General features: G+C 39.6%; 2 protein-coding genes across 4 annotated transcripts in view; both read right to left on the reverse strand.

The window, feature by feature from the left end:
• Nucleotides 1-13,847, reverse strand: part of heatr5a (HEAT repeat containing 5a) — a 40,850-nt gene extending 27,003 nt beyond the window's left edge. The window contains exons 1-16 of the mRNA XM_073869170.1: nucleotides 13,687-13,847; nucleotides 9,943-10,173; nucleotides 9,510-9,721; nucleotides 9,269-9,377; nucleotides 8,930-9,079; nucleotides 8,666-8,837; nucleotides 6,480-6,637; nucleotides 6,097-6,346; nucleotides 5,826-5,981; nucleotides 4,633-4,883; nucleotides 4,294-4,405; nucleotides 4,062-4,214; nucleotides 3,822-3,921; nucleotides 2,424-2,533; nucleotides 2,007-2,170; nucleotides 1,261-1,424 (exon numbers count right to left, since the gene is read on the reverse strand). Of these exons, the coding sequence (XP_073725271.1) occupies nucleotides 1,261-1,424; nucleotides 2,007-2,170; nucleotides 2,424-2,533; nucleotides 3,822-3,921; nucleotides 4,062-4,214; nucleotides 4,294-4,405; nucleotides 4,633-4,883; nucleotides 5,826-5,981; nucleotides 6,097-6,346; nucleotides 6,480-6,637; nucleotides 8,666-8,837; nucleotides 8,930-9,079; nucleotides 9,269-9,377; nucleotides 9,510-9,721; nucleotides 9,943-10,068 (2,387 nt within the window). The 5' untranslated portion in view covers nucleotides 10,069-10,173; nucleotides 13,687-13,847. The remainder of the gene's footprint in view (nucleotides 1-1,260; nucleotides 1,425-2,006; nucleotides 2,171-2,423; nucleotides 2,534-3,821; nucleotides 3,922-4,061; nucleotides 4,215-4,293; nucleotides 4,406-4,632; nucleotides 4,884-5,825; nucleotides 5,982-6,096; nucleotides 6,347-6,479; nucleotides 6,638-8,665; nucleotides 8,838-8,929; nucleotides 9,080-9,268; nucleotides 9,378-9,509; nucleotides 9,722-9,942; nucleotides 10,174-13,686) is intronic.
• A 431-nt stretch (nucleotides 13,848-14,278) lies between these two features.
• Nucleotides 14,279-21,607, reverse strand: mis18bp1 (MIS18 binding protein 1). Of its 3 annotated transcripts, XM_055172562.2 has the most exons (18): nucleotides 21,483-21,607; nucleotides 20,469-21,064; nucleotides 20,286-20,375; nucleotides 19,953-20,201; nucleotides 19,801-19,913; nucleotides 19,581-19,654; nucleotides 19,352-19,473; nucleotides 19,178-19,268; nucleotides 18,978-19,090; nucleotides 18,186-18,352; nucleotides 17,997-18,069; nucleotides 16,908-17,925; nucleotides 16,616-16,785; nucleotides 16,387-16,526; nucleotides 16,157-16,299; nucleotides 15,760-15,838; nucleotides 14,866-14,917; nucleotides 14,279-14,777 (listed from the first exon to the last, which is right to left on the reverse strand). In XM_055172562.2, the coding sequence occupies exons 2-18, from the start codon at nucleotides 20,992-20,994 to the stop codon at nucleotides 14,671-14,673; spliced, it is 3,327 nt and encodes a 1,108-aa protein (XP_055028537.2). In that variant the 5' UTR covers nucleotides 20,995-21,064; nucleotides 21,483-21,607; the 3' UTR covers nucleotides 14,279-14,670. The 3 variants fall into 3 exon arrangements, with proteins under 3 accessions (XP_055028537.2, XP_055028536.2, XP_055028535.2); XM_055172561.2 differs by having other exon boundaries at nucleotides 18,000-18,069; nucleotides 19,801-20,201; XM_055172560.2 differs by having other exon boundaries at nucleotides 19,801-20,201.
• Between the last annotated feature and the right edge of the window lie 63 nt (nucleotides 21,608-21,670).

The following is a 21,670-nucleotide window of genomic DNA, read 5'->3' on the forward strand; positions in this document are numbered from 1 at the left end:
ACATTCGCAAGTCATACGGATATTACAACTATTTACTATAAACAAAGAATAATATTTAACTTTATAATTGTTAATATCCTGAAACAAGACAGTCTTGATGACGTATGCAGCCTGGAAATGTGCCCTCCGGAGGCTGCAGCGTTCGCATTCAGACACGCCCACTCTAGTAGTGCGCGTGTGCGGGGCACTGCACGTTCTCTTTCATGCAATCATCAACATTATCAATATCAAAAAGACTTTGGCGGGACAAAAATTAGTTTTGGTGGCTGCAAAAAAAGTCAATGTTGGAAATAACCTGCAAAAAATAAAACTTATAATAACAATAAAATAATCTGTAAACTCTCGCGGGCCACATAATTAACATAATTTGTTAACTCTCGCGGGCCAGATGAAATGAGGGGGCGGGCCGGATTTGGCCCGCGGGCCTTGAGTTTGACATCCCTGCTCTAGGGTATCTGGAAAATGAGCCTATTTTCAAAAAAAGAGGAGTGTCCCTCCTTTTAGAACTCTCAGGTCTTCTGATCAACTACTTTTTTTTTTTTTTTTTTTTTTAATATATTTTTAGGGCCTTTTATGCCTTTATTTTTTTTTTGGATAGTGTAGTAGAGAGTTGACAGGAAAGTGTTGGGTGGAGATAGGGGAGCAGGACCGGCAAAGGACCACAGAGCCGGGAATCGAACTCGGGTCGCCGGGAGCGCACTGGCGCTATATGTCTGCGCACTAACCACAGGGCTATTGGCGCCGACCTGATCAACTACTTTTAAAGGTACCTTGTTGTAATTTTAAAACAAAAGGAGATCGTGCTTTTTCCGTGGTAGGTCCAAAACTCTGGAATAGTCTCCCATTCCATGTGAGGTCAGCTCCATCAGTTACAACTTTTAAGTCTTATTTAAAAACTCATTTATTTTCTTTAGCTTTTGAATGAAGTATGTTTGTTGTGTACTATGATTTTATTATTTTGTAAAGCACTTTGGGACAACGTCTGTTGTTTAAACAATGTGCTATATAAATAAAGTTGCTTGCTTGCTTGCTTTAAGTCACAAACTTACACACATCAGCACTATGCTAATAAAGCCATGTTAATAGAAATAGGGCTGGATGATATATTGCATGGGATTGTCATACTATTACTACTAATCAAGGAACCGGCTTCACTGACGAGAAGCGCATGACAATCCCATGTGATATATCGCCCAGCCCTACTCAGAAAGCCCAAACAAAACAGATGTTGGATGTATTTGATGGATATATACACAGTACCTTTGCTGGACGCCCAAGTGGGGGAAAATCACCCCAAAAAGCTGGACAGCTGCACCCGTCAAAGCGGAGACTGGAGGAAGAGGGGCAGGGACGACTTGAGCCTTCCCAAAGATGGTGAAAGGGTCATATTCTAACGTTCCACTTCCTGACCCACCTCCACAGAGCTTTAAACATAGAAAATACATGAGATAAATAGGAAGGACATCACAGGACAACAACAATTGTGTGGTTAACAAGACAATTTCCTACAAGCAGGCTTGTAAATGTATTTTCTTAAAAAAAAAAGATTGGAGTTTATACTGTATTATTTTTAGACCTCTCGTCTGATGCTGAGACTAGAGGAATAATAATAATGCTAAGCAGTGCTCAAGTGAGCACTAAGGGGAGAGGCAGTGTGAAATATTTTTGACCTTTTTGATTATTTGGTCATAAAATAATAATGCCATTTTCAGTGCATCTCTAAATTTTATGATAATAATTGGCGGCTGGATCGACCAGACAAAGTTAAGAAAAGTTTAACTTTATGCAAATGATGACCAACTTTTGGGAGCGACTACCAATGAGAGTGAAGTTCACGGCATCCGTCTCTCGTCAGTTACTGCAGTGGACGGTACTCATTTGTTTAAGACAAAAAGAATTAGAAACGCTCCTTAAGGCCTCATTGAAAGTGACAAGGGACACATGGCAAGAAAGTCGCTGGTAGTCTGAACAGGGTGTTATGAAGATAAACTGGCTGTGGTACCGACCTGCTCCTCTATGTAGTGCTGGTCCATATCTTGCAGTCCCGGGCCCAGTAGTGCCAGGTCTTGGCTGCAGCACAGTGAATGCAGCAGGTTCAACTCAGCACATGGTGTGATTTCTGGCCCGGTCAGATCATTCAGCAGCTGTTTTAACACTGTGCCAAAACTTTCTGAACAAACACAACCAAACAGAAATGAACAAATAAATGCATGGAATCAAAGACCCTTCGTGTCTCTTAAGAATCCAGGCAGCTTTTTTGGATGTCAAAGCATTTCATTTAAAATTTTATTTTCAAATTAAAATTTTGCTTGACATTTCACTTCATAGGTCAGCAGGTATCATAATGAACCTGACCAGAATTAAGAATTCCAGAAAGCCAGGTATAAAACATCACCTAGTTGTACAACCAAGCTTTTAATTACCTTCATATGTTTTAGGTTGCAGCAATGTGAGAATCTCATAGACTCTCAATCTAAAGACAATGACAGCATTTTTTATTTGGTTGCCATAGGATTTGACAAGAGAGGGGAGCCTAAAACAAAAAAAGAGCAGACAGGCACGTATCAACTTATGCATGTGTATTATGTATTAAAGTACTTATGACTAAAGTCATACAGGTTTTATAACAATCAATTTATTGATTTTATTGCTGTTATAGTTAAAGGGATACTTCACCGATTTAGCATTCAGCTTTGTATCTGTAGAAACCCGGCAGTATTACTGAATGACCATGTTTCCCTCCCTCATTTCCCCCTGAGAGGAGAGATATCTGCATTTTGGTTCTGCAAAAAAGTCCTCCGATGATGTAATATGACGATTTTTGCATCATCGGAGGACTTTTTTGCAGAACCAAAATGCAGATATCTCTCCTCTCAGGGGGAAATGATGGAGGGAAACATGGTCATTCAGTAATACCGCCGGGTTTCTACAGATACAAAGCTGAATGCTAAATCGGTGAAGTATCCCTTTAATACTGTGGCTTTTTATATGGGCTGCGTCCAAATACACACACTTGCGGTCTTGGCCACTGGAGAGCGTGTGCACGCGACAGGAAGTAAGTGCGCAAGACTGTCCCATGTCTTAATACTGGCAAAGTGCAGTGTCCTTAATACACACTAAACCCACACTATTTCGAATACCACTTCGAAGCGGTATTCAAGGCTAAGCGTATCCCGTCATTCATCATGTTCAGGATGTAAACAATGAGACTTTTGCCCAAACCTCACGAGATGTTGTGGAAACTTTTAATTGTTAAAAGTTAATAAATGGATTTTACATCTTCTGTTAGTAAAACAGAAAGTGTTCCACATTTCAATGGTGCAAACATTGTTATGTATTTTGTAAAACATCTGTAACTGCTTTTATAACATTAAAACAACATTAATGGTATCGTTAATAAAGCTACATGCACAAAAAGTTTTTACAGGTGCAAAGATTTTTGCTTCTGAAAGTTTCAGATAAGTGTAGATAATCTTTTAAGTTCAGCAAATGTTCATTTCAGAGTTAGTATGTGTTTATTTTATTTAAAGAAAACCTTTATATATATATATATATATATATATATTTTAAGTAGCCTAAATAAAAAACGAACACGTTTTGGTGCAAATTGCTGCCACTACCTGGATTGACTTTTTTAAACTTGCTTGGTGTGTCCCATTGGGTGAATAATTTTTACATGCACGCTTGGGATCTTTACTCCCACTGGAACACTTGGGCAAAATTAAATGGTAATTACCAAAAGTAATGGTTCAGTAATAAAATGATGAAATTTGGTTTCTGCGCATGATACGCTTGCTTGTAATGAAAAAAAAAACACTCACCGAGTAAGCAGAGCCACTGCACAGGAAATGAGTGGAAGTAGATAACTGATGACATCATCGGTAAGAAGATCTTTGCAATGCACCACTAAACTCTTCATTGCTACAGGGTAGAAGACACATAATATTTAGTGAGGTAAAGAGCACAACAACGTTTATTACTCTGTCAAGTGACTCATCATATGGGCTAATGTACCAGTAATTAAGCCTATGAGTCTCATGACACCTAAAAGACTCGCTCACCACATAATGCTCCTGCTCGGCCCTCCAGGGTCACCTGCCAGGTGAAGGAATCTCCACGCCGCAGCTCGCTCTCTACATCCCTCACTGATAGTGGGAAGGCACATTTCCATAGCAACAGCATCCGAGGCAGGTGATGCTTCACTACAGTGGGTCCTTGAAGAAAAGATGAGAAAATACCTATGTAAAAAAATCCTTTAAATAATGAATTCATGATTCAAGGATTCATTTATACCTAGTGTGGAGAGGGCGCTGAGCAGCAGCCAGCCTCCCTGAGTGCGTTGCACAGAGATTCGGCTGTTCTGAGCTGCCGATCGCAGAAGATCTTCAGCCAAGGTCATCACAACCTGCATCCAGTTCAGACCCAAAGTCATTTATTTTTATTGCATTAAACAGAGATATAAATCAACACTTCAGAGATGGTTGGAACCTGCAGTGATGCATAAACAACCAACACGCTGACATTTAGCAAGTTTATCATTCTCTGTGTGAATACTTCTGGAAATACTAATTAAAAAGAAGCCCAAAGAGAACACAAGCCTTAACACTGTGCGGACACAGAAAACATTCACACCTTGCTCTTAGAGTGAGGTATACCCAGCAGACAGAGCTGCGAGGCTCCCAGCAGAGCTGCTATGGCAGCACTGTACCCGGCCACAGCCTCGGGGCATGACTTCAATGCATTCAACCTTTCTGCACAGCGGTCTAGCAACACCGCCACCTGAGCAGGCATCGCTACGGCAATGCACCGCAGGCACCAGGCGGCAGCCAGGCGGGCAGACGCATTGGGGTGAAGAAGAACAGAGATCACCATGTCCAACATTCCTGTTGAAAAAAATACAGTTTTAGTAAAAGTTAGGGTAGTGCAGGTTAACAATCTAAGATTATTTGTGCACCTTCTGGGACGGCTCTGAAATTAAAATACATGTCTCACAAATCACACTCTCATCACACACAATTCACTCTGCTAAAATATGCTAATATTTTATTTTATACACTTAATCAGGTTCCCACACCTTAGTTAACTTCAAATTTAAGGACCTTTCAAGGACTTTCCAGGTCCAATACACTCAAATTCAAGGACTAAATGTGAGGACACATTTCAAGTGAGAGGACGGTTACATCGTGTTACCTTTTAAGATACATTGTTACAGTTCCCTTTCGAAGGAACTCGTGCTGCATCACTGTGGTGACACTTTGGGGACGCCTCCAGGTGCGTCTGAATGTGTATATCAAATTCAACCAATGGTGAGGCTTAACAACAAAGACAGGGTCACGCAGGTGCCAGGAAGTATATTGCTATCTGAAATATTGCCAAAGACGGCATTACATGGATGCAGGAAGTATGGCAAGGGAGACGCAGCTTCTTGTTCCCTTCTCAGGTAACAACAGTTACATAAGTAACCCGAGACGTTTTCATGTGTCAAACACAACTGCGCAAAAAAACATTTTGGTATGAATCAACATTCGCATACAGACAATATAAGCATTTAAAACTAAGAGTTTAGCACGTGTGCTTAAACGTCTAGAATTTTAATGATATTATCCTACACTACTTAGGGAATAATATGGATATTTTATCTAGAAAATTTCTTGCATAAAATAGATTCAAGCACTTTCAATGACCTGTATCTATGTATGTACATTTTCAAAAACTTCCCAGGGCCCTGGAAACCCTGACTTAAACATCTTCACAATTATTTTATTTAATAGGTCTGATAGGGAGTACAGTGTTTGTTGGTTAGTAAATGGTTAATGCACACAAACCTATGCTGGTGTCCTGCAGCAGTGGAGCAGAAGCAGAGCTCAGGTCCTGCAGCAGACTGCCCAGTTCCAGCAGGGCACAGACCAGCACATGCTGACTAGCCACTACATCAGCGGGGCTCACGCGTGTCTCCGTGTTGCCCTCGTGCATAGCTGCGTCTGATAGAAACAAAGGCAAACAAATGCATGCTACACTTAACAACACTACAAATGTCAATACCCAATTGTCAATTAACATCAGTGTGACCTAAATCCTCATCCTACAGTCTCTTACCCACAATCCTCTTCTGTTTGCTGACTGTTTGACAGATCTCCTTAGCGGCTGCAATCTGGGCCTTCTCCCCCAGCAAAGTGCCAACAGTGGCCCGCAGGATGAAAGAGACACAGCGGCGGCTGGAGACGGCATCTGCAGGGTATTGTGTCGCCCGAGTGTGAGACGCCCACTCCATGAGAAGAGCGAGAAGAGAGGAGAAGTGCATCTCCAGCCACGTGCCGCCCAAAATAGACACAAATACCACACACGTCTGTTTAGAAGACATGAAACGTTGTATTAATGGTAAAAATTACTTATTCTCTGTTAGACACGAACCCAGTCATGCTGTGATTCAAATCATAAACTGTATGATCAGAGAGAAAAACTGCAGGAGGGAGTCTGACCTGCGTGATGCCAACGCGGATGTCTCTGCTGACCGAGCTGGTGCCTTTCAGCATGTCTCCGCTGGCCCGCAGAAAGCCGGCTCCTCCACGTAGGAAACCAGAACTCAACAGCTCCATCACCTCCTCCAGGGAGTTTCGCTTGGAGCCCGGCCTCGGAGCTGAGACGAGATGCCAAGGGGTGGGAGACGTGCGAGAGAGGACAAATGACAGAGCAGATGGAAAAGAGTGGGAGAGCAATGATGAGTGATACATTCGGACACGGGAAGATACAGGAAGTTAACATTTCCACTTAGGGTTCCCACACCTTAGTTAACTTCAAATTCAAGGACCTTTCATGGACTTTCCAGGTCCAATACCCTCAAATTCAAGGACTAAATGTGGGGACACATTTCAAGTGAGAGCAAGGTTACATCGTGTTATCTTTTAAGATAAATTGTTACAGTTTCCTTTCGAGGGAACTTGCGCTGCGTCACTGCGGTGACACTTTGGGGACGCCTCCAGGGGTAAGTGTGTCTGAATGCGTATATCAATTTCAACCAATGGTGAGGCTTAACAACAAAGACAGGGTGATGCGGGAGCCAGGAAGTATATAGCTATCTGAAATATTGCCAAAGACGGCGTAACAGGGATGCAGGAAGTATGGCAAGGGAGACGCGGCGTCTCGTTCCCTTCTCAGGGAGCAACAGTTACATAAGTAACCTGAGACGTTTTCATGTGTCTATGCAAAAAAGCATTTTGGTATGAATCAACATTCGCATACAGAAGATATAAGCATTTAAAACGAACAGTTTAGCACGTGTGCTTAAAAAGTCTAGAATTTTATGATATTATCCTACACTACACAGGGAATTATATGGATTTTGTTTTCAGAAAACTTGCATAAAATAGATTCAAGCACTTTCAATGACCTGTATCTATGTATGTATATTTTAGGGGTGGCACAGTTCATGAAAAAAATCCGAAGCGTTCGGTTTGCTTGTCTCGGTTCGGAGCGTGTGTGCGTCGCCGGTTCGACGGTTCATAGCATGCGCAATGTATGTAGCCTCGTGCCCTGTATGTGACCTCAGATAGCGTGTTTCCCTTTAGCGAATCGCGTGAAAGAATAGATGCCTGATGTGGAGAGTGAGTGCTGCAGGTCATGTTACGTGTAGAAATGGCAAGTGGGAAGGAAGTCTGCCCGGAGTTGGAGGATGCGCCTCATCGTATAAGTTTGGGGTATGGAAATATTTTTTAATTCATGTTACCTATGATGACAGCGGAAATAAAACAATAGCTAGAACTGCAGTCTATGGGTTGAATGTGTTTGAACAGCCACACGCGACAGCCTTCTCTCCGCCCATTTATCTAATCTGAGGTACTGAACACAATTGTTTTACGTCTTTTCGGCCGCGAACATACGGTAAACACCGCTATTTTTAGCCTTTCATTGATAAAAGGAAAGCGGCTGATTTCCGCGTAGTTTCATTTTGCATAGTTGCGCGATCTTATTTCATAAATTGCCCCTCAAAGTAAACAGGACAGAAGTGGTAAAAAGTGGACAAAAGAGACGGATTTAAATATTACAGGTGCAAACGTTATATTTTTCTCTCGTCCACATATACTCTCTGCAGTATTTAAGCAGCCTTTCAGTGATAAATCTAAGAGCAACACTGAAGTTGGCAGTTTGATGAATGCAAGTTATCTTTGTGTGCTAAAAGCACATAAGTTCATGTAGATGGCAATTCACATTCTATTTTTGCCAAATAAATGAAAAGCATGTTGAAATCATCAATGTCTTCCCTCTTGCTGTATCAAAAACTCGCCTGGCTGTCCTCAGAGATGGTCCCAATAATGTGTTTAAAGTCAAATTTAGTTTGTGCATGATTACATGATATAACTTTTTAATACTGTATCCTAAATTATGGATAATTAATACATTAATAAGATAATACATTTCTGGAGTGTTAAAAAATAAAAATAAAAAAAATAACAACAAGAACGGTACTGAACCGAGAACCATGACACGAACCGAACCAATGGTTTTGTGAACCGTGCCACCCCTAGTATATTTTCAAAAACTTCCAAGGGCCTTGAATTTTTCCCCCAGATTCACAAACTTTCAAAGATTTCAAGGACCTGTGGAAACCCTGTCCACTGCAGCCAGATCAGCTGAGCATTACTTGAGGATATTAGCAAAATCCATCTACCTATGGCCTGTCTTGGCTCCAGTGCCGATGCTATCAACGTGCCAAGCAGTTTTGAGACGGCGACTCTGACATCATAGTTTGAGCCCTCAAAGGCTCTGAAACTAAGTGTGGCAATGCTCTCCAGCTCTGTGGACCAAAGGAAGACAGCCTCTCTCTGGAGCTCCAAGAGACACTATGAGAGAAATTAACATGAATTGTTAATATTTTAAACAAACCACAACCTAAAGTTGCTTTTTGAGCATGTGTGAGGCATGCGTTTTGTACCTTTGCAGCAGCACATCGCACAGCCATCGAGCGATCAGTGAGGCAGGCGCGGGCAGCTTTATAGATGTCCCTGTGACAGGACATGGCACTTACTCCTAAACCCTTCAGGATCTTCTCAATACACAGCATGATCTCACAGCGACCCTGAGACTGGAAATATTAATAAACACAGTGTCAAAAGAATACATCATCCTTTGAGTTTGTTTGCCATGCAACAAGCATTATTAATAAATATTTATAAACACACAATGTTTGGTGGTCAGTGTTGTACTGAAAATACACTTCTCTTTTCCTGTTTGCCATTCAAATAAAAATATCACGGTTTGTAGTCACACCCACCTCCGCACTCTTCACGGCTTTCAGAAGATTTGCCACCGTCTCTTTAAATGAGTTGATGAGCAGTCGCCCCAGTTGCTCATATAAAACACCCAAACAGGCCACAGCTGCCCTGTGGGGAGCAATAAATAAACTCAGTGGCAGCAAATCAAGCTGTGCTAGAACCCCATCTGCAGTGCAGTCGATGGGTGGGTGGGAGTATGATGAGCATGTAGGGTGTAGATTTATGACACAATCCACTCACAGTCGAGTAGGCAAGAAGCTAGGAGAGTCATCTTTGCTGCGGATGATATCATTGCAGCGGTCCACAGTGAGGCTCGACGTGAGGGAGTCGCCCACTCGGTAGACCAGCGCCAGACAATGTGCCAGCAACCAGCGCGTCGGGGGACCCGGAGAACTTGTAAGTACCGTCGTCAGCTGCTCCACCAGGCGTTTCTGGTTCTGTTTCACGTCGGCCTGCCACACAAATAGACATGGGCATATTGTTTAAATGAATGGCACACAGACACACTCTTGGCGTTTCAACAGTAAGAACTGACAGACATATAAACAGTCTATTCCAGATAGAGAGACAGCCGGTGGAAAAGCAGTCAGAGTCTGTTCCAAGTGTGCGAGAGAGACAGAACGGATCAGCATTTTTTCTCAAACAGAGAGCTTATTGTCAAAGCTCGACTCACCCTGTCTGTGACGGGCAGCAGTTTCTTAAGGAAACGCAGCCACTCGAAGACAAATTCAGCCCTCTGGTGCTCCATCAGCTGATTGCAGGCCTCCTCGTTCAGCAGTAAACTATGAGCCTGCTCCATCTTCGCCTCAGCTTTTCACCCAACCCGAGTCACGGAGCAAGTATCTCACTTGGGACGCCCTCCAGACACCTCCATCTTCCCTGAACGCACACCAGAAGCGAGTCACTTGAAAATAAAACAGAGATGTCACATAGGATATGCCAAAGATGTGTTGTAATAAGGAACTGATGCAAGAAATATGACTCTGCTGTATCTAAAGCTGCACACTTAGAGATGAGGATGTTACATGTCCAATTTCATAACGTTAACATTTCTAAACTCAGTATGAAATTTACAAATCAATCAATGTGTAAAGCCTGTAATACAACCTTGCAGCTTGTAAGCTTATATGTTGCCTTTATGAATAATGCAATGATTCGCACTGGGGCTGCTCTCACAGAGAAACCAGCAGACCCAAGATCTTCAGAGGATCTCAAAATCCTATACGTGACCCTGGACCACAAAACCAGTCTTAGGGGCCATTCACATATCACATCTTTTGCATGCTCAATTTCGTTATTTCTTCTTCCGTTATTTCTTAACGCCATTCCAGCATCTACGGCGAGAACCAGTTAATCCATACCCAAGTTTTAATTCAGACAAGTTGATCCATACACAGGTTGGGGGAGGGACAATTTGGTATCTCCAATTTTGCATGTTTTTGGCCTGTGGGAGGAAACCGGAGTACCCGGAGTAAACCCACGCTGACACGGAGAACATGCAGAGAATCCACACAGAAAGGCCACCTGCCCTAGCCAGGGTTCAAACCGGGGACCTTCTTGCTGTAAGGCAACAGTGCTACCCACTGAGCCACCGTGCCGCCCCAATTTCGTTATTTCAAATGTAGGCACACGGTATGCACGCTCATAATGGAAGCGACACGCATGCATCGAGTTAAAAAAAAAATTCAGAATGCACCGTAAGTCATGTGACAAGAACCTACACGCCTAGCATTTTCTGGGGTGTAACAATACATCGATATAGATCAATAGAAATAAAATCGATGGCACAAAAAAATAGATTAGATTTCAGGATACCTTTCAGGTACCTTTATTTTGACACTCTCAACGTCCCCCTTGACGTAGCGTCCATCTACGCATTTTAGCCAAAGCACACATTTTTGTTTATTTTCATCTGCTAGCGTCAGCAAGTGAATGCGACGTAGCAACAAATGTGGTTGTAGCAGCGAAAACACAGCGACAGAAGACGAGCGTGTGTTTAGCACTGCAGGTGATATTCTCCATGCAAAACGCAGTGATCAATGGACCACTGCAGCACTTGTTTGACTGTTATATCTAATGTTGTGTGACAGATCAAATGCTTAGGTTTAACAGCTTTATTTTTATATTAAAGCAACACTATGTAGTTTTTTTTTACCTTTAAATAATGTCTCTAAAATTATTTCAGTGATAGAACAACTTTTAACTGGACAAATTGTACTGTTGCTGCAACCTGAGCAGCCTCCTAGCTGCTACAAGCACACTCTGAAAATGTCGGTGGAGGGTAGAGCACAGAGCCCCGCCCCTCCCCCTGCCTGCAGAAGAGTGACTGATACCAGGCACTGTTGCGCTTTTCAACCACATGGGGGAGCTGTAAGTCATTTTTACATGGAAACTACATAGTGTTGGTTTCATTTAATTTTAAATTGAATTACAGTTTTTCTAAAAGTACCACTATTGATTGTCACTATTGCACATTTTGGCACAAAATACTGAAAGACTTTGACTGTTGTCATCATAAGCTTTATTTTATGTGACATTTTGACCCTCATTATTCATTTTTCTTTATTTAAAAAAAGGGTATTTTTGTTAGTTTGTTGCTGTAAATGTTTCAATTGGGACAGAGATTGTGCCATTTTCAAAGAGTTTAATTAAATGTTTATGTTATATATTTTAATTGCATTTGTAAGTAAAAATGTAACTACCTAACTTGGCACATAATATAAAAATATTGATAAATTAATCGAACCGTAAACGCATCGAAGTAGTCTTCGAATATATCGTCAAAAAAATAATTAAAAAAAATAAATAAATAAAAATCGCATAGCTGGCGGAGAAAATCGATATCGCATCAAATCAGAAATAAGTCCGATTAACACCCATAGGCGTGTTCGGCGCGACATGTGAATGGCCCCTTAAAGTGATCGTTTTTTTTTTTTAATTGTCATAATTTTTTCATCCTCATGTTGTTCTAAACCAGAATGAATTTATTTTTCTAATTAACACAAAAGAAGATATTTTGATAAATGATGGTAAGCACACATCTGATTGTAAAAATTGACTTCCATAGTAGGAAAACAAATATTATAGAAGTATTGTGATAAATAAGGAAGATATTTTGATAAATTATGGTAAGCACCGTTGACTTACCCATTAAATTCCTCTTTTCTTCTTTTATGAAAGAAGAAAATATCTTCTTTTGTGTTTAACAGAAAAAAGATATTCATTCAGGTTTGGAACGACATGAGGATGAAAAAATGATGATAGACTTTAAATTTTTGGGTGAACTATCCCTGTAAGTAGCATGGGTATATTACAGCAAAAACCAAAAATACATTGTATGGGTCAAAATTGTCGATTTTTCTTTTATGACAATAACAATCATTAGGATATTATGTAAAGATCATATTAAATGAAGATATTTTAAATTCGTAGAAAAATAATAAAACTTTATTTTTGCATCCTCAAATTCCAGATTTTCAAATAGTTGTATATCGGCCAAATATTGTCATATCCTAACCAATCATATATCAATGGAAAGCTGGTTGAATGGTCCAGGGTCACATATATTTGCACAGTTAAACCCAGTAGGGTGGATCTAGTCAAGTCATCCAAGTGCTTCTCTGAATAAAAGGGTGGCCCATGATGAATGAGACAGGAGGAGGATTCCCTACTTTTCCATTCAGTTTAGCAATCCCTAAAGCAGTATCCATGCTAAAAATCTAGTAGTTTCAGTTTTAAATTTGTAACAGTCTAAACTGTGACCCTGTCTGTGAAATCCAGTCTCATGATCTAATGATGAGATTTGGAGCATCAAAGTTTGATTTGACATGACCTTACTCAGTCAATATTAAAGATATCAAGGTTATATTTTCACAGAATGTTCTTTACATTATATAGGATGATTTTTGTAGAAAACAAGAAATCAGAAAAAAATACTTTAACTCGGTTTTCACAGTCTGGGTCACAATAAACCTTTTAAACATAAATCTGCATAAACGTTTTACTGGTGGAATTTACCTATAGCTTGACAAAAGTCAGTTTGTACTCTCGAACAATATACACAAATAAGTTACATCTATTTTCACAAACGTTTGTTAACCTTACAAGTTAGTACTTTTCTAGACACTGTCAGACAGCCTCCAGGCTAAATGACCTGGCTAAAGCCGCAAACTTCCGAAAGCACCCGACAGAGTTACTTTTAAATAAATACATGAAAGTACCCCCTAAAAACATGTAGTTGTTTGTAATATACTAACTGTGAAGTATTTTATTCGGTGTCGAGTATGAAATATAATTCTATTGCTAGCTTATATCCAATGCTAACGAATTTACTGACTGAAATGCTAGCAGGATTCATCTTCAAAAGCAACGACTTGTCTTTAAAAATACTAAAATAATGAGGGAAAAACTGAATTACCTGCTTAATAGATCAACTGTGTTCCTGGGAGAACCCTAATGAGAAAACAATATTCCTATTCAAGTCGACTGTTTGTGTGTAATTTCTCAAAGACATCTGCTTCGCATGAAAAGTGCGAGTCAAACTGTGAAGCGCAGGGCAGACACGTTAAAGGGAGGGAAATGACCGCTAGAGGGAGTCATACAGCACAATCTTGACTACATACAACACTGCGTAAACAAATCGGCTCATGACTTTTAAGTATCGCGAGAACGATTAGAAAACGGAGATTTCTATCGCTCTCGCGATACTTTATGTCATAATTAGATCATCCTGCGCAGATCCGTATGAAATCGAATACACCTTACGGAAAATAGATTAATATAAATTTCATACTTTCATAACTCGATATTTCACAAATGCTAAGTAGACCGCTCAGTAGATTTTGAGACAGACTTTAATTGCCTGTTTTTATCTATCCATGAGTCTTAGTTAAGAATAGTTTAACCTGTCATATAATTCTCTCTACCAGCCATGTCGAAAAAAGTTGTTTAATAGTCTTTTTATAAATGCTAAAACAAACTATAATATCCTATAATAAAAAGACAAATAGTAAGCATTTACCATTTATTTGTTCATACATTGTTTACATATATACAGTGCAACAAAATATCTAAAAACAGCCTTTTTTGGGGCTTGTTTTGGTCAAAACTGAGCAAACTGAACGTGTTTTGAACCAATTTAAACTGTTGTGTGTTTATTAATTTCTATGTTCCATCTTCAGAAGCAGCTACATTTTACGTATAAAGCCGCATAATTTTATAGTTGCTGAGATCATGCGTGAGCCAAAGTCTTTCAAAAAGCACTTTAAAACAAGATGTTGTGAAGACGCTAAAAGTGTGTAAAAATGTGATTGACAACACTGTCCCGAGAAATTAGACTCATTAAGAACCATCATTTAAGAAATTTTACAAAACCAAAAACAAAATTATTAAACAGTGAAATTTAGCAGTATTCCATGAAATAGTCATCTTCCTCATCACTGTCATCGGCTCTGGATGGAATATCCTTATCAGAGAGCATATTCCAGACAACGAAGTCTTCATCTTCAGCTAAAAATTAAAAACAGACGAAACCATTAAAACCCACGAAACAAGTTTTTTTTTTTTTTTTAAATCAATTAATAACTCATTTACATACCAACACATCTCTTTAAGGCCTTCCTTCCTGTAGGGGTTGGTGTAAGTTTATCCTACACCATAAAATAAATAGATTCATTGATATTTTGATCATATACATGTTTTTTTTAGCATAAAATCAACTACACTTACAAATTTACTTTATTAATCACAGCTATCCTAATATTGTTAGTTATTGGAGATCAAACAAGGCAAACAATTAATAAACACTGCTAAATTTATAAATGAAGTTGCACCAATAAATATTAATGCTGTTAAAAAATGTAAACACTACAATAAATATTCATTATTCAGATTTTTTTAATGTACTGTAGTTAACAATAACATTAGTTGACTACATTAGTTAACATGAACTAACAATGAACAATACTTCTACAGCATTCAATCTTATAATGAAGTCTTCATGTAAATTGTTACCAAAATGTTCATTGCTAGTTCGTGATGCCTAATGCATAACTCAAGTTAATATATGAAACCTTAGGGGGCGTGCACACCAAAGATTTTTTTACACGGCTGAAAATGCCCGACAGCCGCCAGATGCCAGCTTTTTTCAGCCGACTGCCAGCTTTCTTCAGCCGAGCGCTTTGTCTATCAATTGTTGAGCCAGTTGGTTGTTGTGATATTGGTCCTGCCCCATCTCCACTGTGATTGGACGGCTATGTGAGAACTGACATTGACGAGCTGAGCTTTCCATCCAAAGTTGAATTTTTTTCAACTCTGCACACTGGCTTTCAGCAAGGAAAAAAATGCTGCTGTTGGCTTTTTTTTAAACAATTGCTTACTGCAATATATAACAATAAATACTGCAAACATATGCTGGCCACCGACGTAAAAGCTTTGGTGTGCACGCAACCTTATTGTCGTGACCATTAGTGGGATATGCTATTATTGTTACCATTGGTCCAGCCTTTCTGTCTTGTTTACGTCCTTTTTTGTTCTTCTGGAGATGGTAAATGTATTTGTCCATGTTATTCCTTGGAAAAAAAAACAATATAGTTAAAATATACATGTACACCAAGGTAAAAAAATAAGACATCGGCATTATAATACTAATAAGCAAAAAGGTCTTAAAATAGCACTTGGCATCTCTCCACTGCTACTATACAAGCGTGAAAAGCTTTGAGAGATAATACATTTACGCATCTGGCAAACACATTTATGTAAAGCGACTTACAAGGTATATATAATTTTTTTATAATATGCGTGTTCCTGGGTTTGAACCGACAACCTTTTGCACTGCTAGCGCAATGCTCTACCACTGAGCTACAGGAATAATAGAAACAGAAACATACTTATTAATGGATCCTAGCATCCCTGGGCTGATATGTAGACACTGAGGGGTTTTAACAGCTGAAGACATGCTACAACTTGGCGTCTGAGGATCTTGAAGCAGGCTGAAATCTTCCTCATCTCCATTCGCAGAAAATACAGGCAACTACAAAGGGAGGAAATAAAAATGTATATTCAGACTTAATCGTGCATGTGAGCGATATCTAATCTGTTATAGTGGCTCAGAAGCTACCTTGATTTGCCTCTTCTGCATAGGCGAGCTGGCAAAAACGTCATCATGGTCATCCTTGGGCATATGGTCCACAAAATGCCTCATCTGCTGTCTCCTTTTAAGTGTTCCAGCTTTAGCAGTAATTTCAACAATTGCCTTTTCTGCGAGTGTAAAACAAAAATGGTTTTCCCTTTTGGAAACTATTAAAATCTAAAAAAAAAAAACCTCTTCTGATTGTATTGGATTGTACCTGGTTGCTCGGTTGTAGTTGGTTTCTTCTGTGCTCTTTTTCTAGGTCTTCTGTTGGACTGCTGATGGGCATTATACTGTTCCTGACACTCCTCAGCCGAACGGGTACCAACAACATAAGCAACGTTCTCCCAGTAACCGCTCTTGTGCTTGGGTAACAAATTCACCGCCCTGCCAAGAGAAACAAATGCAACCACTATCAACGCGATCCAAGGACATCTCGAACTTGTCTCGCTGATGCAAAACGCATAAAGGCTTTGCCAAAAAAAGGTATATAAACAACCTTGACTTACTCATGCAATTTTTGTAGCTCTTCTTCTGTCCATTTTCCATCCGATTCCTCTTGTTGGTTCATACTGACATGCCCCGTCTCTGTCTTTTTGCTTCTCCCGGTTGCTTTTCCCACTTTGGACTTCTTAAAGCTGTTATTTGAAATTTTACGTTGAACGCTTTCTTCATCTTCCGAGTCCTCCAAATGCACATTCTCCAAAGAAGCCAAGCGTCTATTTGTCTTTATTTCAGTCTTTTGTGAAACCTTTCTTTGTCTTGTTTTCTTCAAAGTAACATCGGCCTTCTTGCCTTGCTGTCCTCGCCCTTCATCATCACAATCTGAAGGCAATTCAATCAAATCTGAATTTCTCTGCAAGGTCTTTTTTGCTCTACGTGAGTGTCTAACTATATTTGGCTCATAATTTTCCTCTTGACTGGTTGAGTTCTCGGACACAGATGGGAGTGGTTTGGCTTTAGGAGGTTTAGTGAGCTGTTTAGGGTCTGCAGGGCCTTTTCTTCTTGTCCTTTTTGGAGGGTCTGGAGATGCAAATGAACTATTCGAGTCAGTGGAGTACTGAACTCGGGAACATATGCGAGAGCTTCTGCGTAAGGAACTGTTATCAGAAGACAAATCGGTGCGCGATTCACCCTGATTTCGTTTTTGGGTTTTACCCTTTGCTTTTTGACGGTGTTCATCAGAAGATACATCTTCTCCAGTTGAGAAATGAGTATTTAAAGTATTTGCACCAATATTGTTTGTGTATTTCTCTGTCACCTGTGATCTGAGAGGTGAACAAGTTTCTTCGTTCAACTCTTTTTTTCTCTGCGAACTTCTCTGAGGCCTTTTATATACATCACATTTTTGTTTTGCTGTATGACCCGAGGGTTCTTTCTGGGCTCTTGTGGGTTTATGCAGCGTCGTGCTCTCTGCTGGAAGTGGATTGGCTTGTGTAGGGACCGTTCTTTGGGATTTGGAACGTGGCTTGATTTTCCTCATTGGCACAGATATTTCATCTTCACTGCTACAGGTGTTACGCCTCCCTTCAGTAAAATAAAATAAAGTTAACATGCGATAATACACTGCATGAAATAATTAAATTAGGAGTGCACACCACCTCTGAGAGTTTCAGGGATTGATTGCTCCTTTGTGGTTTTAGATTTTGCTGGGGTTAAAGGCTTTTTGGGCTGCAAAAAACAAACAACCATCACATTTAATAAATTTCCTAGCTCAAACAATACATAAGATCATTTTAAATGGCAAATATATTCTGTCATACTGCTAAATGAAATGCAAAGGGTACCGTAGAAAGCACTGAAGTCGAATAGTCCTCATGTACGGTGACATTCATGTCAGAATCCATAATAATCCTCCCTCCTTTCCAGTATTGCAGAGGTGGTTTGATGATTCGGCCACTCCGTGAAACTTTTGCACTATCCGGCTGGATGCTGTCGGTGGGTGTGCTGGGAGCTGGACCACAAAAACATATTAACTTGACTGTTTCGAACATTGGAGGATGACCAATTTAAAAAAAAATATTTACAAGACTTTTTTAAGATGTCAAATAAATCTTTGGTGTCTCCAGAGTATGCATGTGAAGTTTCAGCTTTTACATGTATACATGCAAAATACCATATAGATAATTTATTATAACATGTTAAAATTGCCATTTTGTATGTGTGAGCAAAAATGTGTCCTTTAAATGCAAATGAGCTGATCTCTGCACTAAATGGCAGTGCCGTGGTTGGAAAGTGCAGATTAAGGGGCAGTATAATCCCCTTCTGACATCACAGGGGGAGCCAAATTTCAATTACCTATTCTTTGCTTGCAGAGAATAAAAAGTTACTGGGTTGATCTTTTCACATTTTCTAGGTTGATACAAACACAGGGGACCCAATTATAGCACTTAAACATTTTCATGATATGTCCCCTTTAAAAAACATCAAAAAAGGGCCAATTCAAGGTAAATGATACAAGTGTCTATTAGCAACTAGAAGGCAACTTTGCAATACACAAGCATGTACAGTAGTCAGTAACCCCTATAATAAAGTAAAGCTATTGATATCAAAAGCAAATATTGAAATGATATACTCACAAGTCGAATGGTTTTGAGGGTTAGATTGTGTAGATGTTGACTTTTTAGCTGTTTGTTGATTTCTGGCTTTGGAATTTCGCACACTATTGTTGGCTTTCTGACTTATCTGGGATCTGAATAAAGAAAAGAGACAAAAGCATAAAAAATTTACAGTCTTATCTTTTTAAATACTGTGAGTATATTAAGCGAAGGCAACATACCCAGCATGATCATTCAAAAACTGATTCAGGTACTGCCTCCACAATTTTGGAAAACCAAAAAGAAACTTCTTTAAAAACCACGGTGGAAACGCTGTAGGGGAAAAATAAGAATAATATAATTAACCTAAGTAAACTACACCACAATGGTAAAACCTGGTTAAAAAATAAACTTGCATGCATTGGGATGCTTGGCCATTTTCCCAATGAGGACATAGGTTCTCCCCGACGATGTCTTAAGCACATTACTTGAAATTCTTTCAGTAATAAAACTGCTGTGCCAGGGTATCTTAGTGTCTCTGAATATAAAAAATAAAATAACTTTAGGGATACAGTCGATAACTAATATCATTTTTAAAGACACACAACCAGCAGCATATAACAAAAACAGAAGTAAATGTCTTACACTCGAATACCATCAACCACAAGGTCTTTGTTGAGCAGCTTTAAGACCCAATCTCTCAGATGAACCCCTTCCACCTAAAATTTAAAAATAACATTGAGTTAAATAACAATATAAGCTCACAAAACCATGATATTTTCACTCACATTTGTATTAGGCCAATAAACATAAATGCACTATCCAGATAACCAAAAGCATTATGAAATAAAGCTATTTTACTTACATCACATCCTTCTTGCTGAACTAAATCTTTTTGCCTAGTTTGTTGTTTAGATTGAAACACAGACCCTTTCTTTCGTGGGATGAAAACACGAGGAGAGAGTTGCAGGAGAGGATCATCCAGCAGATTATGAGAAGGCTGAAGGGGTCCAGCGACAAGTTCTGTACACTCCGACTGAGACTCTGATTGGCTGAGAAAATTAGATTCGGGACTGCTGGAAAACCCCATTTGGGAGCCTTCCTCAGTTTCTTGATCTGTTGAATCGCTCACAATGCTCCTCTCACCAAATACAACACAACCACCTGTTTTGATGTCCTTTGAACCACTGACAAAATGTATGGGTTTACGATGAAACAGAGCCAATGTCTCCTCAGGAACAATCCTCTCCAGCAACACAGAAGGCTCTAAAAGACAAAACAATTATTTCTAAATATAAGTGAGTGTCCTCAAACAAGGGCAACTAAGAGGATAAAAAAATGGAATCATACGCTGTTGTCTGTTATAAAGACTCATCTCCGGCATTTGCCTTTGCTTTGCAAAAACCTCCTTGGGCATCGTCTCCAGTAAAACATATGACTCTAGATATACACATAAGAATGAAAAATAAATTGTATGTAAAATTCAATCAAAGCAGGCTGTTAGTATGACATGAAACGAAATGAAAAACTAACCAGCCAATGATTCTGCATCTTGTCTGTCAGGCACTTCCTCGTCCATCTCTTCATCCTGTGGAGCTCCTTCAGGTGACTGTGGAGGAGAGATGGCTAACACATAAGTCTCCTGGTTGGTGTTACCCATTTGGGAGTTCTGGGTCTTGGCGATTGAAGGGATACTTTTATACATCTCATGATCAGAAGCTACTCCATGACCCACAGCATTTTGTCTCTGAACCTTCGCTTTCATCCTGGCAAAAATCTTTGCCGGCGTCTCAGTGGTCTTCTTCAGCATCATATCCGCTTCGTCCGGAAGAGGCACCGGGGCATCATTAATACTGCTGAGTTCACACGAGATAGTTGGGCTATTTTCTTCAGCATTCTGTGCCGTGGAGTTCATCACAAAAACATCTCGGTTTAAAAGCTTTCTGCCTGACCTAGTTACACCGGTTGCCCAATTGTGACCAGTTTTGACTGGGGTGATCATGTCACCAGCCTTTGGGACTTGAGGAACTATGAAATAGTCGTCTAGTGGATGATACATTGTATGGATTTTATAGGAGGCTGTCAGAAAAACTTTACTGTCCAAAATTATCCATTTTCCCAGCAAAGTCCTATAACAAGACCGATACAAGAAACTGAACTAATTGACTATGACAGTTAAATGGCATTTAATCATGTGCAGTTATTGTTGTGAAATCATTGTTAATTTGTGGTTACTGTTGTTTTTAATGCAAACAAACAAAAGCAAAAACACGGTAAATTTTCGAATCTTAATCAATTATTCAGTTAAAAATCTTAAAATCTAGATAACTCATTTCAGTGGTCTGCATGTAAAGTAACAAAAAATAACAACGTAAAGCGAAAATAACTTTATGTAAAATGAATCGACACAACCGTGTTAGATACTCGATTGGAAATCAGTGATAAAAAATAAAGATAAATCCTAACATAATGCATAGTTCAATTAGTTATTTTAAATTTTAGATTTTATAAAAACAACCAAGATTGAAAGAAAAACAACTCGCTCACCATTTTGCCCGTTTGAATTACCCCAGACAGTGCGCGGCTAACGTCTCACGTCGCGTAAAGATTTCGTCACTTCCGTCAATGCCGACTTCACGCTGCTCTGCGCAGAACGAACGGCGTATGACATAAAAGTAACGCGAGAGCCATTCAAAAGCACAGCTTTCCATTTACTCTCGCGGTACTTGATTCTG

This window comes from Misgurnus anguillicaudatus, chromosome 7 (assembly GCF_027580225.2).
Source record: "Misgurnus anguillicaudatus chromosome 7, ASM2758022v2, whole genome shotgun sequence".
NCBI lineage: Eukaryota > Metazoa > Chordata > Actinopteri > Cypriniformes > Cobitidae > Misgurnus > Misgurnus anguillicaudatus.

Coding starts and splice junctions, on each gene's coding strand:
- mis18bp1 (XM_055172560.2), bottom strand. CDS start 20,994: ATGTATCATCCACTAGACGACTATTTCATAGTTCCTCAAGTCCCAAAG. Junction 18,070..18,185: donor CGACTTCAGTGCTTTCTACG/GTACCCTTTGCA, acceptor TGTTTTTTGCAG/CCCAAAAAGCCTTTAACCCC. Junction 17,926..17,996: donor CCCTGAAACTCTCAGAGGTG/GTGTGCACTCCT, acceptor ATTTTACTGAAG/GGAGGCGTAACACCTGTAGC.